Genomic DNA, 25,231 nt, shown 5'->3' with positions numbered 1-25,231 from the left:
ATTTTTTTTTCTAATTCTCTGTTACAATCCGTTTACTTATCTTTATATGCCTCGGACATATTGTTGGTTTGCATTGCAGGAGAGGGACCACTTCTTAATGGACAATGCTAGATTGCATTGCATCAACTCCCAGCTAGCTGCAAAAAATGCCAAGCTGCAGAATCAGTTAAGTATGTTGCAAGAGAAAGTGCAAGCGCTAAAGGTGAACACAAAGATGCGACCAGCTGTCAATCAAATACTCGATACTTTTAAAGAGCTTCACATACAAGGGGAAGGCAACTTGTGACCAGTAAACAGACTACAACCCAAGGACAATTTAAAAAAAAAAATATTTGGAATATTTTAACTTTTTTATTGTATATACTAAAGAGATAATTACCTCTGTGGGGTCTTTCTCTGTGTACATAGTGTACTATGGCATGCACAGATCACTTAGTAGTATGTTAAGATATAACTAATTTATTTATGTGATTTGTTTTTTTTTTTTATTATTTTTTTTACTAGCAAGTCACAATATTTTCTTGTCAAATACAAATTCTAAAAATGCCTGTATTGTGTGCAGAAGATTGTGCAGTAACCCCCAGCAATCAAAAGGTTATTGCAGATGTCTGCTAGGGGTGGTAAAGATATTTTTACATTTATAATAAATAAAAATCTATTTCATTTTGACTTCTTGAGGTTCACTATGCTCAACTTGCACGTTTTCCTATTCCTTGGGGTTAATTTGTGAAAGGAAAAGCATTATCTACTTTTCACCAATGACAAGACCTCACTACAAAATACCACTCCGGGGGGGGTTCATTTACTAGAAGTGGAGAGTGCAAAATATGGTGCAGCTCTGCATGGTAGCCAATCAGCTTCTAACCTCAGCTGGTTCAATTAAAGTGGAAGTAAACCCCCCTATCATTTTCAGCCAAGGAAGCTGCCATCTTGGCCTCTGTTTAATCTACAACTGCCATGATGCTGCACATGTGATCCATTAGGACACCAGCCATTGGATGGTTTGACAGTTTGGTTGAGAGCACAACCAATGGGAGTGTTACATTTCTGGCACGTGCCGGAAAGGTAACTGTTTTATGGATGGGTTTACTTCCGCTTTAAGCTTTGACAAAAAAAAAAAAAAGAAAGCAACAAAACACACACCTGGAAGCTGATTGCAAAGTTCTGCATAGAAACCTCTCTTCAGTTTTAGTAACTCAACTCCATAGTGCTCACTCTACTCTCCTTCTGGTCCTTCATAACCTCCCCACCCACCACCTTGTCCTAGGCCCATTTTCCCCCTTTAGGCACTGCCCTGTGGGGTCAGTGTAACAGGTTAAACTGGCCATGGATGGATCAAATTTTTGTTGGTTCAGCAGGGATCAGCTACATTTCAATCCATGTGTGACCACTAATTATCAACTGTCAAACGGAAATGTTGAAAAATGTATCCCAATCAGTGGTTGCTACCGCTAATTAGTGTATTCTGACAGAAGAGAGTCCCTGCTGTCAGAATACACTGAGGTGGATTTAGTAAAAGCATATAGCATTGTGCAAATGAGGTGAAGATTCACTTTGCAAAAAAATAACCAAAATCACATGCAAGGACAATAAAAAAAAAAAATGAAAAAAAAAAAAAAAATGAAAAAAAAAAAAAAAACCCATACTGTCCCAGTTTTTTAAATATTTGGTTTAAGTGTAAAGCTTCAAGTGTTACGGTGCAGGAGTACGCTAAAAAAAAAAAAAAAAAAAAAAAAAAAAATTTTCTTAGAATTCCTAGATTGATTGCAGCCTTTATTTCATTATAGAACCCCAAAGCAAGCAAAGCTTAGGCAGATCTGAAAGTAACACGGCTTTATTAGATGCGTTGAAGGAGGGTTTAGGGTAGATTCATACTTTTGCAACCGGTTGAACTGCACTTGCATTATGCTAGGACAGCTTATTCATTAAGTCCTCTTTCACACTGTGGTTGGGGAAACCCCCCACCCCAGAGGCCAGAGGGATGTTTGCACTGAAATACTGCACAACAGCTGCTAACGAAGCAATCGGCTCACAGTTGTGGTGTGGTCCTATTGACTTCAATAGGTGAGTGTGGCAGACAGTGCCACCTGTTAACTTAAATTACCACACCTCAAAAACAAACAAAACCTGTGGCAAGGTGGTCTGCCACCCATGTGGTGGTGAACCTAGCCAATGGTCTAAAAAATAATAATAAAAATAAATGGGAAGTACATTTGTCACGTGGTGCCATGGATTTTACTGATGCAAACTTGGATTCAACAGTCAAACTGCTCTATATATATATTTTTTTTTTGCAAGCACACCCTAAGTAAGTGCATACGAGAACCATGTAGGCACGTACAAGTTTCATATGAGTTTTTTTTTTTTTTTTTATGCTGTACCAATACTAAAGTACATTGTAGTACTTTATGTTTAATGTGGGTGAGCTGGTGCTATTTTTGACACCAGCCGACTTGCCATCTCCATATTGTATGTTGATGCTTTGTCTTTGGTTTATGTATCAGCCTGTTCTCAATGTACAAGATGTTAGTGTTGGTCTTGTTTTGCCCTGTCTGGTGTACTCAATAAAAAACTTTAAATATTAAAGCAAACATGCTCAGCATTTAGGATCATTGCACACAGTAAGTTTTTTTTTTTTTGGGGGGGGGGGGGGGTCAGTGTCCCCCCTTTTTTTTATACAGTTTTAAATATTAAAACTTTTTTTATTGTCAATCTCCCCCCCCCCCCCCCCCCCCCCATCAGCCCTGTTGGGGGGGGGGGGGGGGCATTGGTGAGATGTCAGGGGTCTGAACAGACCCCTGAAATGGCCCCTTGGAGACAGAGAAAGGGACTGCGACACAGATTCCCCAGTCCCTTTCTCAGCAGCCTCAGCTGCACTGAAGATGAATGTGAATGGACAGGAGACAGAGGCTCCTGTCCATTCATAAACTGAAGCATAGTAAACACAGGTTACAATGCTCAGTTATGAATGAACAGAGTCAGTGATCACTGACTCTGTGCATTCAGAAATGGAAGGAGCCGGTAAATTACATTTACCGGCTCCCTTCCCCCGCTCTCCATCCTGACAGATCTGGGACAGGGGAACGGGGACCGAAGGAGCATGGAGGATGACACGGAGGAACACACAATGGACAGTCCGGGGGGGGGGGGGGAGCACCGTTCTCTGTGTATAGATTTCAACGAAGCAGCTGAAAGCCGCTTCTCCCCCCCCCCCCGCACAGATCACCCCCGACTGCCCATGTATTGGATCAAGCATTGGAGCATTTGCACCTACTCGCAAATGCTTGGTATCGGTGGAACCCTACATTTTAATACAACAACTCAACACATAGATGTGAACCATCTGTACATTGTGGTGCCCCTGCAGGCCCATCAAAACTTGCATTGTGAGAAGCAGTGATACATCACAATGGTCTGAATAAGTCCTAAGAAAAAGATCTTATGTGGACTCACCAGCTCAGGCAAACTGTTAACATAAGCAAAAGAGCACAAGCAGGCACCTGCTATACATAATTTATAACACATGGACAAGGACAAATCAATAAAGCAAATTTATATTTAGCCATCCAGGCCACAATAAAATTAAACAATGCACAATGTGTATTGTGCAAGAAAAATTGAGAGCAACTGCCTCCTTGAAACAGAAGCCTTTAGAAATAAAACATTTTACATATTCAAATATAGAGTAAACGGACTTCTGCCATTAACAAAAACACAGAAACTCCGCGCTTAGGGCTAAAAAAAGAGAGAAGAAGGTATGCAGCCTCCCCTAATAGACCCACGAGGGGGCTAGTCTGTATAGATAATTAAAGGATGGGGTGGATGGCGCTCCCTTTTTTAGGGGGTATATGAACTTAATGTGCAACACCAATACTATCAGAACCACTGTGATGATATACACAGAATATAAATAAGCCCCTATAAAAATATGACTAGTTCAAACTAATCATTCAGTGGAAAAAATCAACAATTAAAAATACAATAAAGCAGTTAGAAATAGGGTGATTAAACCATCAATAAATATCGATTAATGATTAATCGATATTTATGATTAATTAAAACCATCAATAAGTCTCGATAAGGACACCCAAATGTACTCTCTTGCCTCTTTTCATGAAAGAGGTCATGAAAAGAGGCAAGAGAGTAGTTTTGGGTGTCCTTATCGAGACTCGTCCCTGGAGATCCCTTTCCTGGATATGGTGACAGAGGCTGTGATGCACAGATGATCGATCCTGATGTCCTGGGATAGTGGAAGCAGGAGCCATTGCTAAAGGGACCACAGGGAACCATCTATGGAGACTTCCTATGACATTCCATATTGCCTGTCACCCCTGTAGGGGTATAAGGAGCTGGCGAATGTGGAGCCATAGGGGGAGCACAGAAGTCAACGGTTTATTTCTTGGCACAAGAGTCACCAGACTGTTTGGAACTTTTTGCAACATATTCTTTTTTGCTAAACCAATTTTTTGGAGTATTGTAGACTTTTTCACTTCTTTTTTGCATAAAGGTGTGTGTGTGTTTTTTTTTTTTTTTGCACGGACTGCACAATAGCTTAGCACTGCAGATCACATTCGTTTACATGCTGGTGCCATGTATTATTTATTGATGGTTTAATTGATCACCCTATTTCTAACTGCTTTATTGTATTTTTAATTGTTGATTTTTTCCACTGAATGATTAGTTTGAACTAATCATATTTTTATAGGGGGTTATTTATATTATGCGTATATCATCACAGTGGTTCTGATAGTATTGGTGTTGCACATTGACTTCTGCAATTATCCGAAATAAAACAGAGCACCAAAAATCAGCTTTTTTCACACCCTGGGCAAACTTAAACAGCAGTTAATGTGATTTTCACTAAACATTCACTGGTGGGGAATCACTCATTTAAAATGCATGCACTAGGAAGTACCACCTACAGTGAATGTGTGGTGGATGTCAGATTTAAGGCTTTAGAAATATGCCCCCTTGTGTTGGGTTCAACTCTTTTTTTATATTTAAAAAAAAAAAAAAAAAAAAAAAAACATACATACATACATAGAATTCAAAAATCTCAACATACAAAAATACGGCCATATACATCACATACAAAAGAAAAAAAAAAGAAAAAAAAAAAAAAGGTGGAAACATTTTTACATAATACATAACATATAACCCTTTGTGTTATAGCAACAAAACTAACTGCAGGTAATTGGGTTCTCCCAATTGGAAACTGAAAGAATTTATAAGCAATATAAAATATTTAAAGACAATCAAGCGTATAAAGCTGTGCATTTTATACATTGAGAACCTGCTTTCAACACCATGATCTCTTAAAAGAAATGCAAGTCACTCCTTAATATGCTTTTACATGGTGCAGATTGCAACAGCAGACACCATAGTAAGATAAGAGTTGAGTTCTGATTCAAGATTAGGAGTTCACCAAGAAAACTTGTCAGGGGATAACACATCTATTGCCATGGAATTTACACCAAGCAAAGTGAATAAGCTTACAGGACTGGCGAGCACAGCCATTAGAAATGTGCTGATGTTTCTTCATTGTCCACTCACAGACTGGGGCAGATCCCAGACCAGGCTGTATTGTTTAACTGTAGTGTAGTCTGCAGGGAAGTCTGGGAGCCAGATGTGATACCTGTATCAAAACACTGGCTGAGCAGAAATGCATATACTTGGTAGGCAACACAGTTCAACTTTGTATTTAGTTGCTTGCTTGGAGATCAGTTTTAAAAGCAGAACACCAGGAATTATATTTTTACATACTTACATTGGGCCAGCTTGGCTTGATGCAAGTATGCATATCCGATATCCAGAGGGCCACTGGGCATGCTGTAAATCACTGTAGTGGCCCACGCTACAAACAGTGAAAGCCCTGACGTTTCTGGTTCTGTGCGAGTGGCTTCCCCTGTGGATGTAGACCACAAGGAAGCTCTCGCTCAGCACCTCTGCCATTTATAGAACACCTTGTAATTTTTTCAATGAATACAAGGTGTTCTTGCAAAAATGAATTGAAAAAAAAATACTAGCAGTTTTATGAATGGCAAAGGTGCTGAGCGAGCAACCTCTGATCAGTATGTAGAGGGTAAGCCGCTCCCAAAGAACATGAAGATCACAGCCGTCACTGTATATATGCTACTATAGTGATTTATGGCACCCCTCCAGATATGCATACTTACTTTAAACCAAGCTGGCCCAATACAAGCATGCAAAATATATTCTTGGAGTACAGCTTTAACTATGTAGTGTACAGTGAATATATATATATATATATATATATATATATTTATTTATTTATTTATTTTTAATCAAGGTTCTTCTTTGCTTTGAAAACAATTCTCTAGCAGGCAAAAAGCCTGCTAGAGAAACAAATTAGTGGCTGATCACAGTTCCCAAGTTGTACACCATGATTAGATGTACATGCTAAACGTGAGCTCTTGTTGTAGGCTACACACAGGGGTCAATTTACTAAAACTGGAGTGTGCAAATTATGGTGCAGCTGTGCATTGTAGCCAATCAGCTTTTAAGCCCCCCGTTCACACCGATGAGACTTGACAGGTCCAAAAATGTATGACAAGTCGCACCCTATTGTCATGACTTGAACTGCTCGAATCAGCACGACGCCGACTTTGCGATGCTGCACCAATTTGGAAAAAGTTCCCGCACTATTCTTGGCGATTTCAGGTGCGACTTGCATAGGCATCTGCGCATGAAGTCACCTTGACATGTGGCTTTGAAATTGTGCGAGTTTAAGTGAAGTTGCATGATTTCAAAGTCGGATTCAGTGTGAACGGGGACTAAATTTTAGCTTGTTCAACTAAGCTTTGAAAAAACAAAACAAACAAAAAAAAAAACAAAACCACCACTAACTGGAAGCTGAATTTGTGCTATTGAGTTGACTGGCCTGCCCCGGGGAAGCATTAAAAAGAATGAGGTCTATAGAATCAAACACCAACAGACATTACCACCAGTGTTTGTTATAACATGGGGCGAAGCCAAAAGGAACACTTATTAGTTAGTGCTCTATAGGCATTGAGAAATCTATAAAAATGATAATATTATATTAAATCAGGGAGTCTAACTAGTTGCTAGTTGAACCCAGAAAATGCTCTTTGTTTTCATAACTGTAATAGATTCCACATCTGGAACTGCTTTTATAGATATTACCTGCTTAGCAGGTAGAAACCATGCAAAAAGCCACTACTTGGCTCTGTTAATAAAAAGTGCAAACTAATTTTTTCCCCCAGAATAGAATTTTGGCAGACAACAGGCCACCAATAAGCCAGATGCAAGTTTATCTGCCACTCAGTTCTTTCTTTTCTTGTTTCGCTTGCCCCACTTCTGACGCCCACCACCTCCCTCCTTTCTTTCTCCCCAAGAAGGCATAGGAGGCTCAATTTCATTGGGTCTTCCTCCTCGATCAGGCACATTGCCTGTCATAAGCACCTGTAATCAAAAAAAGAAAGGGGAGGAGTCTTTGAAATAATGCAAATATATTTAAGGTCAATTAAAATAAGTATTTAAAAGCATTACTATTGGTTTTGTTTGTAAAGCAGATCCAGAGCTCCTAAACAGCTAGAGACTGCAACTATATGAGAACAGCAGTCTCTTGTTGCATTAAGATACACCCACTGCTTAACTGCAAGCTATAGATCCACAAATCAGCAAGAATTACACTCCCTGCAGTATGCAAAGCTATAGGTCTGAGCCAGCTTAAGAGAGCCGGTATCTGATCGCTGCAGAGAAAGAGACTGCCGTTTCCACACAGAATGCAGACTACTAACAAAGCAGGCTGCCACAGTAGTATAAAGCCGAATATTACCTCCCATCTCCATACAATCTACATTCCAACAACCAGAGAATTCAGCCACAAAAAGAGTGTTGGCTGCACTAATTTTACATTAGCCAATCAGATGAAAAAACTGCTACAGGCGGAGCTGACCGGTTAAAGTAGATTTGCACAAAAACATTACCATGCTTAGATATTTAATCAGCCTTAGAAGGTTACCTTCTGGATGGAGCTGCGGGTTTTTTGGCAGAAAGCAGCATTGCAGGTATGGACAACGCGAGAATAATCTTCACGTGCTGCCAGTAGGTGGGCCACCGTGATAAAAGATTCTGCAACAAGAGATTTTCTGATAGGCCAGAAGACATCATCCATAGAGGGTCCTTGTACCTGGGTCAAGAAAGACAGACATAGGAGGTTGATTTACTAAAGGCAAACCCACTGTGCACTGCAAGTGCAGTCGCTGTAGATCTGAAATGAGAGGGAAGCTCTGCCGATTTCTATCATCCAATCATGCGCAAGCAAAAATGCTGTATTTAGTCCTTGCATGACCCCCTTGGATCTACAGCAACTGCACAGCACAGTGGACTCGCCTTTAGTAAATAACCCCCATAGTGTTAGCAACCAAGCAGTTTAATGCTGCAGTAGGTTAAGACTTGTAGCCTGCTTATTTCATTGCAAGAAGACACAGAAAGAAGGCAGCACGCACCCAGATACCAAACATAAAACCAGTAAAGTTGACCAGAACTCAAAAAGTGAAGATGTGTTCGGGTTAGGTTACATCAAGAAGTATTAATTGTGCCTAAGCACCACCCTGAGAAAGCCTAGATATGTGTACCGCAGAGCACCAAAATTTGAGAGATAGATAAATTGGTGCATAATGTACCGGACCCTCCAAAGCAGTTGGTGACCTTTCTGGACCATAAAGGGTTTCACACCTGTGGTGTAAAATGTAATCCCTGCAGAACAGTTAGGAACAGAAGGAGGAAAACCACTTCTTTCCAGTCCAATGTTACCTTTAAAGAATACCTCAAAAAAGCTCATTACCTGTCAAAGTAACCATGTGACCTATCTGCTTTCCTGTCCTTGTAGCCAACAGTATGTTGGCCTCACTACACGTTAGTTTCCCAGGCCATTTAAAATGATATGTTTAACGGTTAATTAGCTGTCCTTTTTATGTGGGGAAAATTGACCCATTTGCCAATTTTGTTAAACGTATATATTTAGTGTCCATTAGTGTAGGTGTTGGTTCCACATTATTTGACAATATTACAATTGCTAAATTAATATATTTTTTATATCACCATACGGTCACAAGCAAACCTGTTTTGCCACAGGATTTGCATCAAATTATCTGCTATGCAAGGGTGGGGCGGGCTTATATGGTGGGGAGGATATTTATAGTGTTGGCACGGCGTGATCTCTAGCTTCTGATGACATAATGCACGTTGTGCTACGTCACGTCTGTGTGGAATGCACGCGGATTCTGGTGTGGGTCATACGACTACCACAATTCTCACTGTGTTTGTTCGCATTGGCAGGTATAAACTGTTTTTACCAGTTTTATGCTACAGCCCATTGAGGTTTTTAATAAAACTACCTATACGGTAGTATAGGTACGGTACAAAAAGTTGTCACTAAATGATATATTGCTCACACAGGCCATGGGCATATGTGGAATTGCACCCCAAAATACATTCAGCTGCTTCTCCTGAGTACAGGGATACCACATGTGTGGGACTTTTTGGGAGCCTAGCCGCGTACGGGGCCCGAAAACCAATCACCGCCTTCAGGATTTCTAAGGGCGTAAATTTTTGATTTCACTCCTCACTACCCATCACAGTTTTGAAGGCCATAAAATGCCCAGATGGCACAAAACCCCCCCAAATGACCCCATTTTGGAAAGTAGACACCCCAAGCTATTTGCTGAGAGGCATGTTGAGTCCATGGAATATTTTATATTTTGACACAAGTTGCGGGAAAGTGACAATTTTTTTTTTTTTGCACAAAGTTGTCACTAAATGATATATTGCTCACACAGGCCATGGGCATATGTGGAATTGCACCCCAAAATACATTCTGTTGCTTCTCCTGTTGACGGGGATACCACATGTGTGGGACTTTTTGGGAGCCTAGCTGCGTACGGGGCCCCGAAAACCAATCACCGCCTTCAGGATATCTAAGGGTGTAAATTTTTGATTTCACTCTTCACTGCCTATCACAGTTTCAGAGGCCATGGAATGCTCAGGTGGCACAAAACCCCACCAAATGACCCCATTTTGGAAAGTAGACACCCCAAGCTATTTGCTGAGAGGCATGGTGAGTATTTTGCAGCTCTCATTTGTTTTTGAAAATGAAGAAAGACAAGAAAAAACTTTTTTTTTTTTTTTTTTCAATTTTCAAAACTTTGTGACAAAAAGTGAGGTCTGCAAAATACTCACTATACCTCTCAGCAAATAGCTTGGGGTGTCTACTTTCCAAAATGGGGTCATTTGGGGGGGTTTTGTGCCACCTAGGCATTCCATGGCCTCCAAAACTGTGATAGGCAGTGAAGAGTGAAATCAAAAATTTACGCCCTTAGAAAGCCTGAAGGCAGTGCTTGGTTTTCGGGGTCCCGTACGCGGCTAGGCTCCCAAAAAGTCTCACACATGTGGTATCCCCGTCAACAGGAGAAGCAACAGAATGTATTTTGGGGTGCAATTCCACATATGCCCATGGCCTTTCAGTGGAGTAGAATCAATCTCTCTCTCTCTCTCTCTCTCTCTAAGACTTAGTCCTTTATCTATCCCGTCCTGTAGAAACACCAGGACTGCTACTGAGCTTGGTATATTAACTTCCTTGTCTGTACACAATCTGTTAAAACATCTCCATACCTTGTGGTAGATGTTCCGTGTCTCAATCTTCCTGCTTTTCAGCATTGTGTCTATTAGGCGGTCTGAGAACCCCTTTGCTTCTAGCAACTGCTCCTCAGACACCACGCGCCCAAGTTCCATCTTTGAACTTGGGAGCAGTGTACTGGAACCTGGGAGAGTAGATCTTCCTGGATCGGTAATAACCAGGGGGTTCCACCGCGAGTTCTCTGAGCATAGAGAACCACGGTCTCCTGGGCCAATAGGGCGCTATGAGAATTAGTGTTGTCTTCTCTGTACGTAACTTCCTTAGTACCGCTGGTAGAAGTACCGGTGGGGGAAAGGCATAGCATTTATTGAATGCCCACGTTTGTGCTAACGCATCTACCCCGAACGCTCCGTCCTCTCTTTTCAGGGAGAACGCTCTGACTTTCCTGTTTTCCTTTGAGGCAAACAAGTCCACCTGAGGTATTCCCCATTTTTGAGCAATCTGCTCGAATACCTCCTGCTTCAGGGCCCAATCGCCCTCCTTCACTTTTTTCCTGCTGAGGAAATCCGCCACTTTGTATAAGTCCCCCTTCAAATGGACTGCTGACAATGAGAGTACGTTTTCTTCTCCCCATTTTAAGATTTTCTCTGCTAAGGACCACAGGGTTCCGCTTCTTGTTCCCCCATGTTTGTTTATATAGGCGATTACTGACGCATTGTTGGACCTGACCTGCAAATGATGACCCCTCAGCTCTTCCTGGAAGGTTTGAAGTGCATACCATACTGCTCTCAATTCCTTCCAGTTGGATGATCTCATCCTCTCCTCCTTTCCCCGAGTCCCTTGTGATATCCAAGAGCCTAAATGTGCTCCCCACCCTACGCCACTTGCGTTTGTGGTTACAATTTGGGAAATGAGTAGGCTCCACAGCCATCCTTTGTTCATGTTCTCTGTCTTCCTCCACCACCATAAGGTTCTTTTTACTCTTGCTGGCAATAGAACCTTGGTGTCTAAGGACTCCTGCCTGTGATCCCATATCCTTAATAGGAACACCTGGGATTGCGGATGTTAACAGTCCCAGTGTTGACATTATCTGCCTTATGGTACATGGTAAGTTGGCTTGCAAACTGCTTACTTCTTTCTGTATCTTCCCTATTTTCTCTTTGGGAAGAAACAGCCTTTGTTGCGCTGAGTCTAGGACATATCCCAAGTATACTATTTGCTGACTGGGTTGTAAATTTGATTTTTCAAAATTTACCAGCCAACCTAGACTCTCTAAAAACATTTGCATATAGCTGAGGTTCTGTAGTAACTTCCTGGACGACTCTGCCCATAAGAGAAGGTCGTCCAAGTAGGCAATGATGGATATGCCTTTGACCCGTAATGGTGCCAGAGCTTCGGCCAGAATTTTTGTAAAAATTCTGGGCGATGAGGAGAGGCCAAAGGGTAGAGCCTGAAATTGAAGGTGCGTAATTCCTACTTCCGTCTTTATTGCTAACCTCAGGAATTTGACACTCCTGGTGTATCGGGATGTGGAGGTATGCGTCCTTTAGGTCTAGGGAGACCATATAACAGTTTGGGGGCAGAAGTGCCCTTACTGAATATATGGACTCCATTCTGAACCTCTTGTAGGTTATGGACAAATTTAGAGGCTTGAGGTTGAGGATTGGTCTGACCTTCCCTGAAGTCTCCTGTACTCCGAATATGTGGGAGTAGAAACCTTGCCCTCTTTCCCCTTTTGGTACCTCGATAATCACCCTTTGTTGTTTGAGTTCCTTTAAGGATCTCATTAATCCTCTGGCCTTCTCCTTGATCCTTGGAAGTTTGGTGATGTACAACCTGTTTGGGGGTGATCTTGAGAACTTTAAACGATATCCTTCCTTTATTGTTCTCAGAATAAACGGGTTGGAAGATATTCCTTCCCATTGCGGGAGGAAGGCCCCCAGTCTCCCTCCCACTGCGACTACTTTGTCATTTCTTCTGGGTTTGCTCAGGACGACGAAAAATCGCCCCTCCCTTGCCTTTCCCTCTGAACCCAAGGTCTCCTCTGGGTCTCCATCTTGGGAGTTGTAAAGCGGGATCTTGTATTCCCTCTTTGCCTCTTCTTACTTTGTTGTGGCTGTTTCCAATTAGCTTTACGCTTCAGTGGAAACGCCTTCTTCCTATCTGCAGTTCGGTCCAGCACCTTTTCTAACCCTGGTCCGAACAGCAGATCCCCTGTAAAGGGAATCCCGCACAGTTTGGCTTTGGACACGCAGTCACCCTGCCATGTCTTAAGCCAAAGGGCCCTTCTTGTGGAATTGGCCAGTGCGGAGGACCTGGCTGCCATCCAAACCAGTTCTGCGGAGGCGTCTGCGATATACGCAAGACCTTGCAGGAGTGTGGTAAATTAAGCCAGAATCTGCGCCTTCGCAGTTCCTTCTTCAATGTGAGCCTGCAATTGATTTAACCAGAATTCTACGTTCCTAGCCACCACCGTGACCGCCATAGCTTGCTTCAGGCTTCCCACCTTTGAGTCCCATGATTTCTTTAACAATGAGTCCATTCTTTTATCCATTGGCTCAGAAAAAACCCCCATGTCCTCAAAAGCCATGTCCGTGTGCCTTGACACCTGCGAGAAGGCTGCATCTAGTTTTGGAACCTTGTTCCACACTGATGCTGGATCCTCTGTAAAGGGAAACCGTCCCTTTAAGGCCTTAGAAAAGAATGGCTTTCTTTCAGGTTCCTGCCACTCTTTCTTAATAGCCTCTACTAGGACCTCATGAACAAGAAAATTCCTCTTTTCCCGTTCCCCTAGGCCCTAATACATTTGATCGTGCAATGAGAATGGTTTCTTCTCCGTTGATATACCTAGTGTGGTATAAATGGCCCCTAAAAGGTGATCTACCTCTTCTAATGAGAGTTTGTATCGGGATGGCTTCCTGGAATCCCCATCCAGAGCTTCCCCCTCAGAATCTTGGGAGCCAGAAGTTGCAATGTCAGGTTCCTCTTCCACCTCCTCTCTAGGGGCTACTGAACGACCTGCACTAGTGGAGGGTATTGCCTGAGCTTTCGGTACCGTTGTGGTCAGAGGAGCAGTCTGAAACTGTGGCATCTGAACCCCCTCAAAAATGTTTTTGAAGGATTCGAACGTACTAGACAATTCTTTAACAGATGCCACTAGTTCACCCTGCTCTGAGCAATGTTCTTGTACTAGTTTGCTAATACAATCTTTACATAATGGTTTTTCCCAAGAATCTCTAAGGGTAATTTTACAGGAAGGGCACCTCCTTTTTGAAACATGAGAGGCCCTGGTTTTCTCTGTTTTCTGAAAAGACATAAGAAAAAAACCCCAACCATCAACACACAGTACCCTTTCCTGCATAATTGCAGGAGTGCAACACTTTCATTCGGGCTTGCCTCACCAGGGGCCCTATGAGTCCACCCTCTGACATCTGAGGGTCTTTAACCTGCTCCCCCCCCTGCACCTCTCCCACACTAATGATAGGGGGGGGGGGGGGTTCAGGCCAGGGGAGCTCCACCCTAGGTTCCCCTTAACTTAACATGGCTGTAGCTGGTCTCTGCTGGAGCAGTGCGGTCCAAATCCTCTGCATCCGCCATCCTTGTGTCACCTCTGGAGGTTTTGCTGTCTCTACAGCATGTACAGCTCCTCTTCAGCCCCATGCCTGGCTCCCTTTCAACGTTCGCGGCCGGAACCGGAAGCCCGAACCCGGAAGTGCACGCCCCTTCTGGCCGTATATGACGTCACCCACCACAGGCCGCGCAATCCCAGTACCCGGCGTGTTCTACTTCACACGCTGCTGGGGGCATGAGACTGCAGGAGCTGCGCTCCGCTTCACCACGCTCGGTGATTAAAGGGAAGCCCCCCCGACCTCAACCTGCGTTCAGGGATGCGGGGGTGGCAATATCCAGAGAACGTTTTTCTGACCAGGTTAGTGTTATAACCGCTGCGGGTATATACACTAACATTTTCCCCCTGGTCTTGTCCTAGGAGTCTCTACTCCTCTTTCAGGACATGCTGCCTGAGCCTCCCTGGCTCTCCTGGCTGGTTCCTGTGGTGTCTCCCCACTGGAGGAAACACAAATAACTGAGGAGCCAGCAGGGGAGGAGTAAATTTATAGAAGCTGGCGCAGGTGTTTCCAATCAGAGGGGAGGAGCCAAGCTCTCAGGTGGCTGTCCTGAAAGACGATTAGGGGAAAAAAAATGAAGACCCCCACATATGAATGTAAATTCACGCATTGGGGGTGCCTATGCATGAAAACCTCAATTGTGGTACACATTATATATCACTGTGCAATCTGGAGTGAAAGCAATAATTCTAGCACAAGACCTCCCCCGTAACACTGAACGAATTACCTATAGGGGGCCTTTGAAGCACTGCCTATAGAAAATATAGGGTGCTGAAGGTTGCCGCCATTTCACGGGTGCGCACAAATTTAAAGGTTTGACATGTTGAGCATCCGTTTACTCGGTGCAACCTTATCTTTTATATTTTCTTTACTAAAACTTTGTTTCCTAGACCTTTGCGATAATATCAAGTGACATAAAGAATTGGAACGACCATTATTTTATTCTCTAAGGGTGTCAGTTTTCAGAAAATATATGTTTGGGGGTTTTATGTAACCCAGGCCTAAAATTATTTTTTAAAAATGTGTGCAAAAACCGCTCTGGCAGCGAGGGGGGTAAAGAGGGAAAATCATATTTTTATGTATTTGTTTGCTGCTCTGCCAAACGCCACTTCATTGATCAGAAATTGTCCCTGAAGTCCGCTGGGAAGCTAAAACCTAGGAGGTTCGTGGAAGGAACCAGAGAGCACTGCAGTGACCAAAAGCGATCAACACTCCAAAATGTTGGTTTTCCAGCAGATTTCAGGGAGGGGAGGGGAGGGGGTAAAAACATACAACGTAACACTGCTTCATGACAAAAGGCAGCAGCTTTATTTTCATTTGTAGTTAAAAAGATGTTATTTTACATGACCACCTCTGACCTTTGCTCTTTCAGACCAGTGAAACGATTGCACAGTGACATCAAATCTTGTGATCAGCATCTTCATTCTACACTCATACTCTCGGAGCATAGCCCAGTGTAATTCTTGCAGCATGGTCTGTGAAAAGAGTAGAATTGTGGTACTAAAACCCATGCATCTGTAATAGGAGATAAGTATGCACCATGCAGGAAATATCACAGCTTCGTTAAAAAAAAAAAAAAAAAAAAAAAAAAAAAGAAAAAGAAAAGAAAAAGAAAAGAAAAAAAAAAAAAAAAAACCACAAAAAAACACACAACACTATCACAGCCAGTGTACAGTGGTTGGTTTGGAGAGTACATATCACCATCTAATTTAAAAAAACAGTTCTCAGTTGCATACAATTGCAGATAAATGTGGAAACTGCATACCATGTCAAAGAGGGCCTTAAATGTAATGGATATAAAATGTCCACTTCAGTTACACCGCTTTGTGGAACAAGAAAAGCACCATCCACAGAACTGTGTCTGGGGAAAGGCCATGCACACAACAGATGCACCCCCATTAGGTTAATATAAACTCTACAGCACAGCCCCATTTGCAGCTTACACTGACTAGAACAGTTATCATTTGAGACACTTATTTCAGCCAATAATACATCAGGGAAGGTAGCCTCAGAGAAAGATCTTTCCCAGCTCCCAGTGTTGCAGAAGAATGCTTAAACTGGCCATACACAGATTTATTTCCTCCATTAATTCTAAGGGTTGAACAACAAGAAATCTAACAGATTCCTCAATCCGGGCTAAACAGGGTAGATGGACACATTTTCCCTGCTGTGCTGTTGTATTTGGATCCAGAGGCTGTCAAGAATACCTGAACAGTGGCTGCATCTGAGAGAACGCAGGTGGTGTTGGGTCAACAATTTCCACCTGACTCCAACAAAAGTCAAATGTTAAAATCGACTTTTGTTGAAATGGGTCGGGCAGAAAGGGTCATCCATGGCTTGAATTTTGTTCATCAAAATACTAAAAGTGGTTGTAAAGTCTGTAAAAAAACCTTCAGTGTGCAGCTCCCCCCTCAGTCCCCCCCCCCCCCATTACTTACCCAAGCCCGATCTTGATTCAGTGATGTGCAGGAGACCAAAGGCTCTCCCACCTGATTGGCTTAGATACAGCAGCAGGAGCCACTGGCTCCCACTGCTGTCAATCACAGCCAGTAAGGTGGGAGCGGGGTGGGGCTGAGCTGCTCTGTGTTTTATGGACACAGACAGCCGGCTTGGGGGTGAGCACGCACGAGTGCCCCAACAGCAAACGGCTGGCTACAGGGGCCACTCGGAAAGGGGGAGGGGCCCAGAGTGCTGTTGGGGGACCCGAAAAAGAGGAGGATCTATGCTGCTCTGTGCAAAACCACTGTATAGAGCAGACAAAGTATGACTCCCCCCCCCCCCCCCCCCTTTACAATCACCTTAATACTGGAGCTGAAAAAGGTCATTATAGAAATATACAATTTGCTTCTTCCTTACCCACTGTTCTGGTCGTAACTCAGTTTTCAACAAAGGAGGAGACATAGGTACAACTGTACATAGAGCAGTTATCTAAAAAAGGAGAAAAAAAAAAAATAAAAAAAAAAAGAGTTTATGTACGGACACTCCTTGTTTAACGACTTACCTGTTTAACGACCACTCGGACTTACAACCAGCTCTTACTTTTTAGGCACTGTACAGCACAGGATTTTTGTGGTTTATATTTTTGTGTTCTGCACTTATGCAAACTAAAACAACGTTATTGAGTTGGAGTTGTGTTTAGATTTTTGTTTTCCAGAATCCAGTAGTTAAGAATGCTTAAAATATTGTGGCTCATCATTTAAATTACCAATTTGTTTAACAACCTGTTCGCTGTGTGTGTTATATTATATATATATATAGCACAGTTTAGGAGATATTTACTGTAGATTCAGCTGGTGATGTCACCGACGCATGCGCCCTGAAGGAACGGCCACCTGGGCCATTCCTTTCGAGTCCTGTGCTGTAAATGGCGGCTCCCACACACATGCGCGGGCGTGAAGTCATCGTGGCTCCACCCACTCACACAGCTGGAGTTGGCAAACACTGAAGAAAGACCAGGCGAAGATGGAAGCACCTTCACTTCAGCGGTGACATCTCATTGCTGCAATGCATACTAGCACATTATGACATTGCCTTGCTGGTTGCATAAAAAATAAAAAAAACCATTTAAAAAAAACGACCACACGCACGCACACACACGCACCTGACCAGTTCCCTGGATGACAACCCATTTGTATACATACACATTTTTTAAAATTTCTTTTTACTATTTCAAAGAAAATCTTGAGCGCCTCATAGCAACTAAGGAGAGGTTTGTTGACATTTCTCATTACAGGTGAGAAAGTAAAAAATTTGTTGCAGAAATCCTTTTTACACTCGTTCAGAAGTGTAATCTGTCCATCACTTTAGAAGGATGGTCCGTTAGATATAGCATGTTCGAATGAGTCCTAACATGTTACATAGACTGCACTATGTCCATGATATTTGCCAGAGGTTTTGGATGTACAGCTGGCCGGTGAAGCAGAAAAGAAATGATTTTCATGTCTCCCATAGCAAATTATTCATCAAGCCACCATATCTTAACAGTCCACATAGTCTTGTTATTCTCTATCTCCCCCCAAAAAAGCCCTGCTAGCCTGCTGGAAGCCAGGAATTCCAACTCTTGCACAAAGAAGGGATAACAAATCAGAAACAGCTGCATGCAAATTGGATAAATGATTGAGGTTGAGCTATAAACCAAATGGTTCTATACTGTAATTGGTCATGGAGCCATAAAGAAATCATTTGCTTGGTTCTGTCGACAAACCCTTACAAAGGTTATTATGTTTTACACATTATACAAGTACCTTGTCCTCCAATTGCTTAATTAAAGGAGTAACTGGGACCTCTGAAGAAATCTCAGGTAACTCTAAAGCTTTTCTGATCAGCTCTAACTCATATAGGACTTCTTCTTGTTGATCTGTAGGCTCAGAACCAGGAACGCTGTGGAGACCCAGGATTCTTGCTGCTTCAAGCTCTGTGCTTAAGAAAACTGATGAAAAACAGCCGCTTAAACCAGGGAGTTTACATTTATAAATATACTTTAAATAAGTGTTAGTAAAGACTAACTATTTTATAGGTATATAGCTAGCCTTGTTTTCCACTTTAAAGGTTAAGTTCACATTTGTAATAAAATGTACTATGCAGTCAAGCAGCCCCAGTACTTTTGGAAACACTGTGCAGCTCAGAAAATTGCTCCTTAAATGCCAAAACTATAGGCCATGCTGGACTTACCCACAGCCTGGCTGAAAAACTATCATTGGGAGTGATCTGCCTTGTCCTACCCAGGATCTGGGACACTGTACATTAGGCACGCTCCCACAATCACAAGAAGAGTACGGTCTCTTTTAAAACCTGTGCATGTGCCGAGCACTCTACCTCCTCCTATAGCAGCAGCGCTGAGCCCAGCCACAATAGGGGGAGAGAGGGCACACTGCACATGTGCTGAATTCAGAGCAAGGGGAAGAGCGTTTGTTCCTGTTATGTTGGAGGTCTACTCAACAGTCATTGTGTCCAACTTCAATGGTAGGACAGGGCAGTTGTCTTTTTTGGACAGGCTTATAAAAAAAAAAAAAAAAAAAAAAAAAAAAGAAGATTAGTCTTCAGGTCAAATCATATAAAACAAAGCTGTATCTTACATTAATGGACCGCTTATGTGAACTCAACCTTTATTATATCAGTTTACTGCATGTATAGTCATAATTGCAACCCACACAAAACTGTTTGAATTAATATTTTCTTAAAGTATCTATAGCCAAAATGATTTTTAAATAAATAAATCCTGCAATCCAAAATTTTACAGTCGGCACCAGAACATGAATAGAGAGGAAGTCGTAAAAATGGGGACATAAGACTGCCGACAAAAAAAGGAAAAGAGGAAAAGGAGGAGGAAAAGGAGGAGGAAAAGGAGGAGGAAAAGGAGGAGGAAAAGGAGGAGGAAAAGGAGGAGGAAAAGGAGGAGGAAAAGGAGGAGGAAAAGGAGGAGGAAAAGGAGGAGGAAAAGGAGGAGGAAAAGGGAGGAGGAAAAAAATTCAGACTTTTACATATTCATATGCCTATGGTCAAAGGCAATGTATTTGAACAAATAATACACACATTCCACATGGTGTATTTATTCTTAAATTTAATGAAAAAACAAACAAAAAAACTAATCTGATTTATCACTGTAAAAAAGCAAGTAACCCCCCCCCCCCACACACACACATTAACCACCTTCAAATCAAGGAAATCTAGAATTAGGTGTTCCAGATTAGGGGTGAAGGATTAGAATTTAGAACCCACCTTGGGAGTATGCAGGTGGAACCTGTTTTTTTTTTAACCCTTTTGCTGCAACTGATATATCTCATATTTCATCAGCAGCGGGAGGTTTTACACAAATAATCCTGGCTGCGAATGCATGCAAATGTTACAAGCCAAATGTCAATTTTCAGATAAAAGTAAGCGCTTCCATGGACCACGGAACCTATGCGACACCCCTCCTTCCCCCCACTATGAATCCAGGGACTCACAGGGTGGTGTTGCCAGTCAGAGGGAAGGAAGACCAGCGAGCCTCTGTTCGTTGATCTCCCCTAGCTAGTAAGACCTGGAAGTGACAAGGATTTTGTAACTTTTCCTGGCTGCTGTGGATGGAGAAATGCTAATGGAGCACAATTTGTACTCCAACAGCTTCAGTGGAGTGCACAGAGATTTCAAACGATTTTTTTTTTTTTTATTTGCTGAGTCTGCAGACAACTCTTACAACAGTTGGTATCAGGCCTGGTTCACACTATTGCGGGTTTCTGACCCGCGTTTGTGTGGACATGGCAGCCCATTCATTTGAATGGGCTGTCATGCCTGCGTCTCTCACAGAAAAAAAAAAAAAAAAAGAAGAAGAAGAAGGTACATGCACCATTTTGGAAACAGTGGCTGGGAAAATGTCATGGTGCTTTTGGTCCATGCAATTTACCTGAGGTTTCCACAGCAGCAAATTCGCTACAGTTTGAGATGAGTGGGGGTGCCAATTCAACCACTACACCAATTCAACCATTGAACATATGGGCAAAGAGACTAGACTGGGTGAATTCTGCATCATAAAGTGGAAAATGTGAAGCCATCTGTTCAAAACCTGAAGGTGAATTGGAAAAGGATCTTTCAAACACAATAATCATGTAATCATGCAAAGCACATTGCCAAATCAACCAAGGAAATGGTTCAAATTAAGAAATGGACAGTTTTGGACTGTCCAAGTCAGAGACCTGATTTGTATTCTATTAAAAACATTTTTCACTGAGACAAAGTCAGAGACTGGTGGGCAATTCAAATAAAAAAAAAAAAAGAAAAGAAAAAGAAGGGGGGGGGGGGACTACTTGTAGGCATTTTGTATAAGAGGGCAGAACCAGCTTTTCATGCCAAAGGTGTATGTACTTTTAAGACAAAGGAACATCTTTTAAAAATTACAAATACATTCTAAACAATAGCCATTCTTACCAAGAAGTTGCAGGCAATTTGAAGGGCTGTAAAGTCTGGAGGTAACATTTCCAGTGGTCAGAGATGAGTATGGACAGTGGAGCTCGTTCATCACACCACTCATTTCCAGCTGAAATGTCTCTGCATCGGCCGGGCCTGGGGAGGTAATGGACTGTATTAGAGAGAGAAGAAAAAAGAAAACCCTGTGAATTCTCTGTTTCATCCTGAGCTAATAATCCCATACACAGGATTTGTGTATATAGAACGCCATGCTTTAAATAAAATAAATGCACTTTAGTCACATTTCTTCTTCAAAAAAAAAAAAAACACAACACATAAATGTCATTACCTTATGTTGTAACTGTGGTTAATATATGCAGTTCAGATGCCTTTATCATTTTTGGCAGGTTTAGTAGCACTAAATGCAGGAGGAGAAGTAAACTGGTAAGTCATGCTTATGCTTCCCAGATCACGTTTTCTCTGCATTTAGAAGTTTGTGCTTTAAAGCTGATCTCCATGGTTCATTTAACTTTAGTTTCTTTAACCCAGTTGGTTCAAACAAACTATTTACCTCGCTAACAGCTGTAGCAGCTGTGTGCTCTATATAAACTGTACGTGGCCTCAGCTACATACGTTATACAGCTCTGTGTTCCAGCAGTGAAATAAGAACATCCTCTTCCTGAACAAAATCAAGTCGGGCTGAGCCCTTCTAAGCCATTCAGAGGAAGCTTTGTATTCTATGAGTACCACACTTCCTCTGATCAACTGAGGCAGAGAGGCAAGCTAATGATGTCAAGAACACCACCTCAGCCAATTAGAGAAAGCCTTGTATTCATTCATAGCATACAACGCATCCTCTGAGTGGAAGAGCAGTGCGCAGCCTAATTCAAATTTTGTTCTGGGAGCGGGACGAGAAGTTCTCATTCTACTGCCAGAATGCAGCACAGTATACTTTATGTAGCTCAGGCTATACAGACTGCTACAACTGTTAGTGAGATAAATACTTAAAGTGGTTTTCCGGCCGAAATTATACTTTTTGAAAAAAAATACCCCTATAATACACAAGTTTAATGTATTATAGTAAAGTTAGTCTGTAAACAAAACTCTGTTTTGTTAGTTTATAGCAGTAGTTTGTTATTTTTAAACTTACAGCAGGCCGTGGCCATCTTAAGTGTGGGCATCTGAGGCTAGGCTGTATTTCTTCCTGGATCTCATCCTTGCAGATCTCGCACATGCTCAGTGCAGCACAAACAGTGTAATAGGTTTCAGGTCAGGTTTCCATAGCAACGGCAGTGTCAGAGGAAGTTGCCGCCCCCTCAGAAGGCATTGCAAACAGGAAATTATGCGATGGCCACGGCCAGGGAGGAGGAAGTGAAAAATGAATACAGCAGATATACAGTAGGTGCTGAGAAAAAAAAAAAAATTAAAAAATATCCAATTCGTTTACAGTGCACAGTTTAGTGAGGGATGCTAAAGAGTTGTAAAAGTGGGTGGAACGCCACTTTAATCTGGACCAGCGTGGTCCAAATGAACTATTTAAGGTTAAATGAAAACACCAAGATCAGCCTAAAGCAGGTTTAGAATTTCTAATCGGATCCTGGATGCACAGAATTCTATTTTCTCTAAACACAGCTAAACGGACTGCACCAACACGCAGGAAAATGGCACCATTTACCTGCGTATGCAGTTAGAAATGTCTTTTAAAATACAAATGAACACAGGTTTGACACTGCCAGCGTAAAACGGGCCTTAGTCACTGAAGCACATTGGTTGTTTGAATGGTTTTTATTTTACATAAAAAAAAAATAAATAAAAAATAATAATATTGTATCTGGACTTTAAGATCATGGTGTGGAGCTTCAGGTCAAGGTAACCTTTATCCAGTCACAATTCCTGGTATTTGGGGAAGCCCTTAAGTATGTAGAGTGAGCCCTTGACTGCCTATTATCTAAACACCGTACACCCAAACAACCTCCCCTATTTAGAGATAAAAAGAAAAGCTTCAGGGAATTCAGCAGCATACATCCACTCTTATAATCATTCCTTACGCAAATCAAAATGGAAAAAAAAAGAAAAAAGGTTTTGGCTATTCATTTTCTTTAGCTGCTAGTTAGGAGGCGACACAAAGTTATAATTGAGACATTATTGATATATATAGCTGGCTCTCACCTTCAGTAGGGCTGACATTTTCCACCAGATACGACACAGATTTCAGCTCAGACACCAGCCACACACACAGTGCGGTAAACTGCTGACATGCAGCTCCTAACTCACAGGAATCCAGCAGAGCATCTTCCTCAGACAAAGGCCCAGAGTATCTAAAATAAAGAAAAATGCAGGGAAAAAAAATAAATAAAATGATAAAATTGCAGTATTTAAAAAGGAGAATTTATCTGTCCACCAGAAATGCTCATTGTTAGTAATAATTCTGTTTTCAAGGTCTACCCCCAGCAAGATATACTCTGACCTGTGATCCACCTCCAGGTATGGGGGAGCATGTGACCTCCATGTGCCAGAACTTGAGCGGCTATTTTTTTTTTTTTTTTTTTTCTTTAATTATACTTCTTACCGGTACTTATATAGCGATGTCAAAATTATCACAGCGCTTTACATATATATATTGTACATTCACATCAGACCCTGCCCACAAGGAGCTTACAATCTAAAGGTCCCTAACTCACATTCAAACATACACATACTAGGGCCAAATTTAGACGGGAGCCAATTAACCTACCAGCAGATCTTTGGAGTGTAGGAGGAATACTCCAAGGAAACCCACACAGGCACAAGGAGTACATGCAAACTCCAGGCAGTTTGTGCTGTGGTTGGGATTCAAACCGACAACCCTAGTGCTGCTAGGCAGAAGTTCTAACCGCATAGCCACTGTGCTGCCATAATCACCAGTTTCTCGTGAGGGAGGCTGTGACACCACCCAGCTTACCCAGGATGGACAGCTGCAGTGGGGAGGTGGCAAGAGAGCCTTCCTGCTGAGGTGAGCCAACAGGAGACACTGCCATTTTGGGCAAAAGATCAGGGCCCCTTCAAAAAAATATGCAGAATAGGTTTCGTCTGGGGGCCAATACAGAGGACTACTTATTTTAATCATGCAGTCTTTCTGCCCGCTAGTTACAGGCGTAATGATCGTACTCCCCAGAATGTGTCTTTATGGCCATCTGATTGGTTGTGACATCACCCCACTTGCTCACATCACATAAAATGCAGGACCAGCAGCCACTGCCAGTACTGTATTTCACACGATGATGTTGAGGACCCACTCACATTCCAGCACTGGAGAGAAGAGGACGACTATTTGTATTACATCCTCCTAGACAAAACGAGAATTTAGATATTCTGAATATGCTGGGTTGAGATATTTTTTGGGCCAGCCAAGAGCTTCACTGTTTAAAAATTAATTCCCCTTACCTCTAGAGTTATGGTGGTAGTGTAATACCACTAACTTGGTAGATTGTGCAGAAAGTTATATTAGTTATGGGAGGAACACCATCTAAAGCTGCCCTAAAATGTTTTGAAGAGGTCTAGAGAAACCTGTGCCTACCCCTTTTCAAAACAAGTACACATTTGTTAGAAAAAAAAAAAAAAAACACCACACACACACACAAGAAAGCTTATATTGGTCAGGCAACAAATGAAGCCAAGTCACTACAGGGCATGGTTGGGGTCAAACTATCAAACACACCCTGTGGCATTTGTTGCTCTTCAAAAGAGCAAAGACTTTACTTACTGCCTGCTGGAAAATGTTAATATTATTAAACATGGCTGCTAGTGTAGGAGATTTTTTTACTGTAGTGACCGGGTTGCTTTTAATAGAGTACAGGGATGCTTGGTGTGCGAGTATATGAATATATTTACGCATACAGATGCTTGGGTACGAAAGTAAAAAATAAGAGCACACCTCTTATAGCACACAGTTGCATTTAGTGAATAATCAAGTTTAATGCACAGCAAAAACATCTAAAGGGTTTGCAATGGCAGTTATTTTAGTATGGGTTTGTATCAGTGCTCTTCTCCTACTGGTACCACGAGACAGTGTGTGCTTTAGAAGCTGAGTCATAGCCTTATTACATAGATAGGGCAGAGATTA

At 42.1% G+C, this 25,231-nt stretch overlaps 2 protein-coding genes across 5 annotated transcripts in view; one reads left to right on the top strand and one right to left on the bottom strand.

The window, feature by feature from the left end:
- The window catches only part of RASGRP4 (RAS guanyl releasing protein 4), a 73,803-nt gene extending 72,060 nt beyond the window's left edge, over positions 1-1,743 (top strand). For both annotated transcript variants that reach the window (XM_073598706.1, XM_073598707.1), the window contains exon 16: positions 80-1,743. In XM_073598706.1, coding sequence (XP_073454807.1) covers positions 80-286 — 207 coding nt within the window. In that variant the 3' untranslated portion in view covers positions 287-1,743. The remainder of the gene's footprint in view (positions 1-79) is intronic.
- FAM98C (family with sequence similarity 98 member C) overlaps positions 1-25,231 on the bottom strand; it is a 38,329-nt gene that overhangs the window by 4,120 nt on the left and 8,978 nt on the right. Inside the window, exons 2-8 of one of the 3 annotated variants that reach the window (XM_073598708.1) lie at positions 23,299-23,447; positions 21,151-21,285; positions 18,492-18,676; positions 17,104-17,175; positions 15,606-15,722; positions 8,006-8,173; positions 2,758-7,443 (exon numbers count right to left, since the gene is read on the bottom strand). In XM_073598708.1, coding sequence (XP_073454809.1) covers positions 7,303-7,443; positions 8,006-8,173; positions 15,606-15,722; positions 17,104-17,175; positions 18,492-18,676; positions 21,151-21,285; positions 23,299-23,447 — 967 coding nt within the window. In that variant the 3' untranslated portion in view covers positions 2,758-7,302. Of the gene's footprint in view, positions 1-2,757; positions 7,444-8,005; positions 8,174-15,605; positions 15,723-17,103; positions 17,176-18,491; positions 18,677-21,150; positions 21,302-23,298; positions 23,448-25,231 lie in introns of those variants that run through there. The other 2 variants (XM_073598711.1, XM_073598710.1) reach the window with 2 other exon arrangements.

The sequence above is a fragment of the Aquarana catesbeiana genome, linkage group LG09 (genome assembly GCF_042186555.1).
Source record: "Aquarana catesbeiana isolate 2022-GZ linkage group LG09, ASM4218655v1, whole genome shotgun sequence".
NCBI lineage: Eukaryota > Metazoa > Chordata > Amphibia > Anura > Ranidae > Aquarana > Aquarana catesbeiana.
The sequence above is the reverse complement of the archived record's forward strand: the minus strand, read 5'-3'. Positions and strand labels throughout refer to the sequence as shown.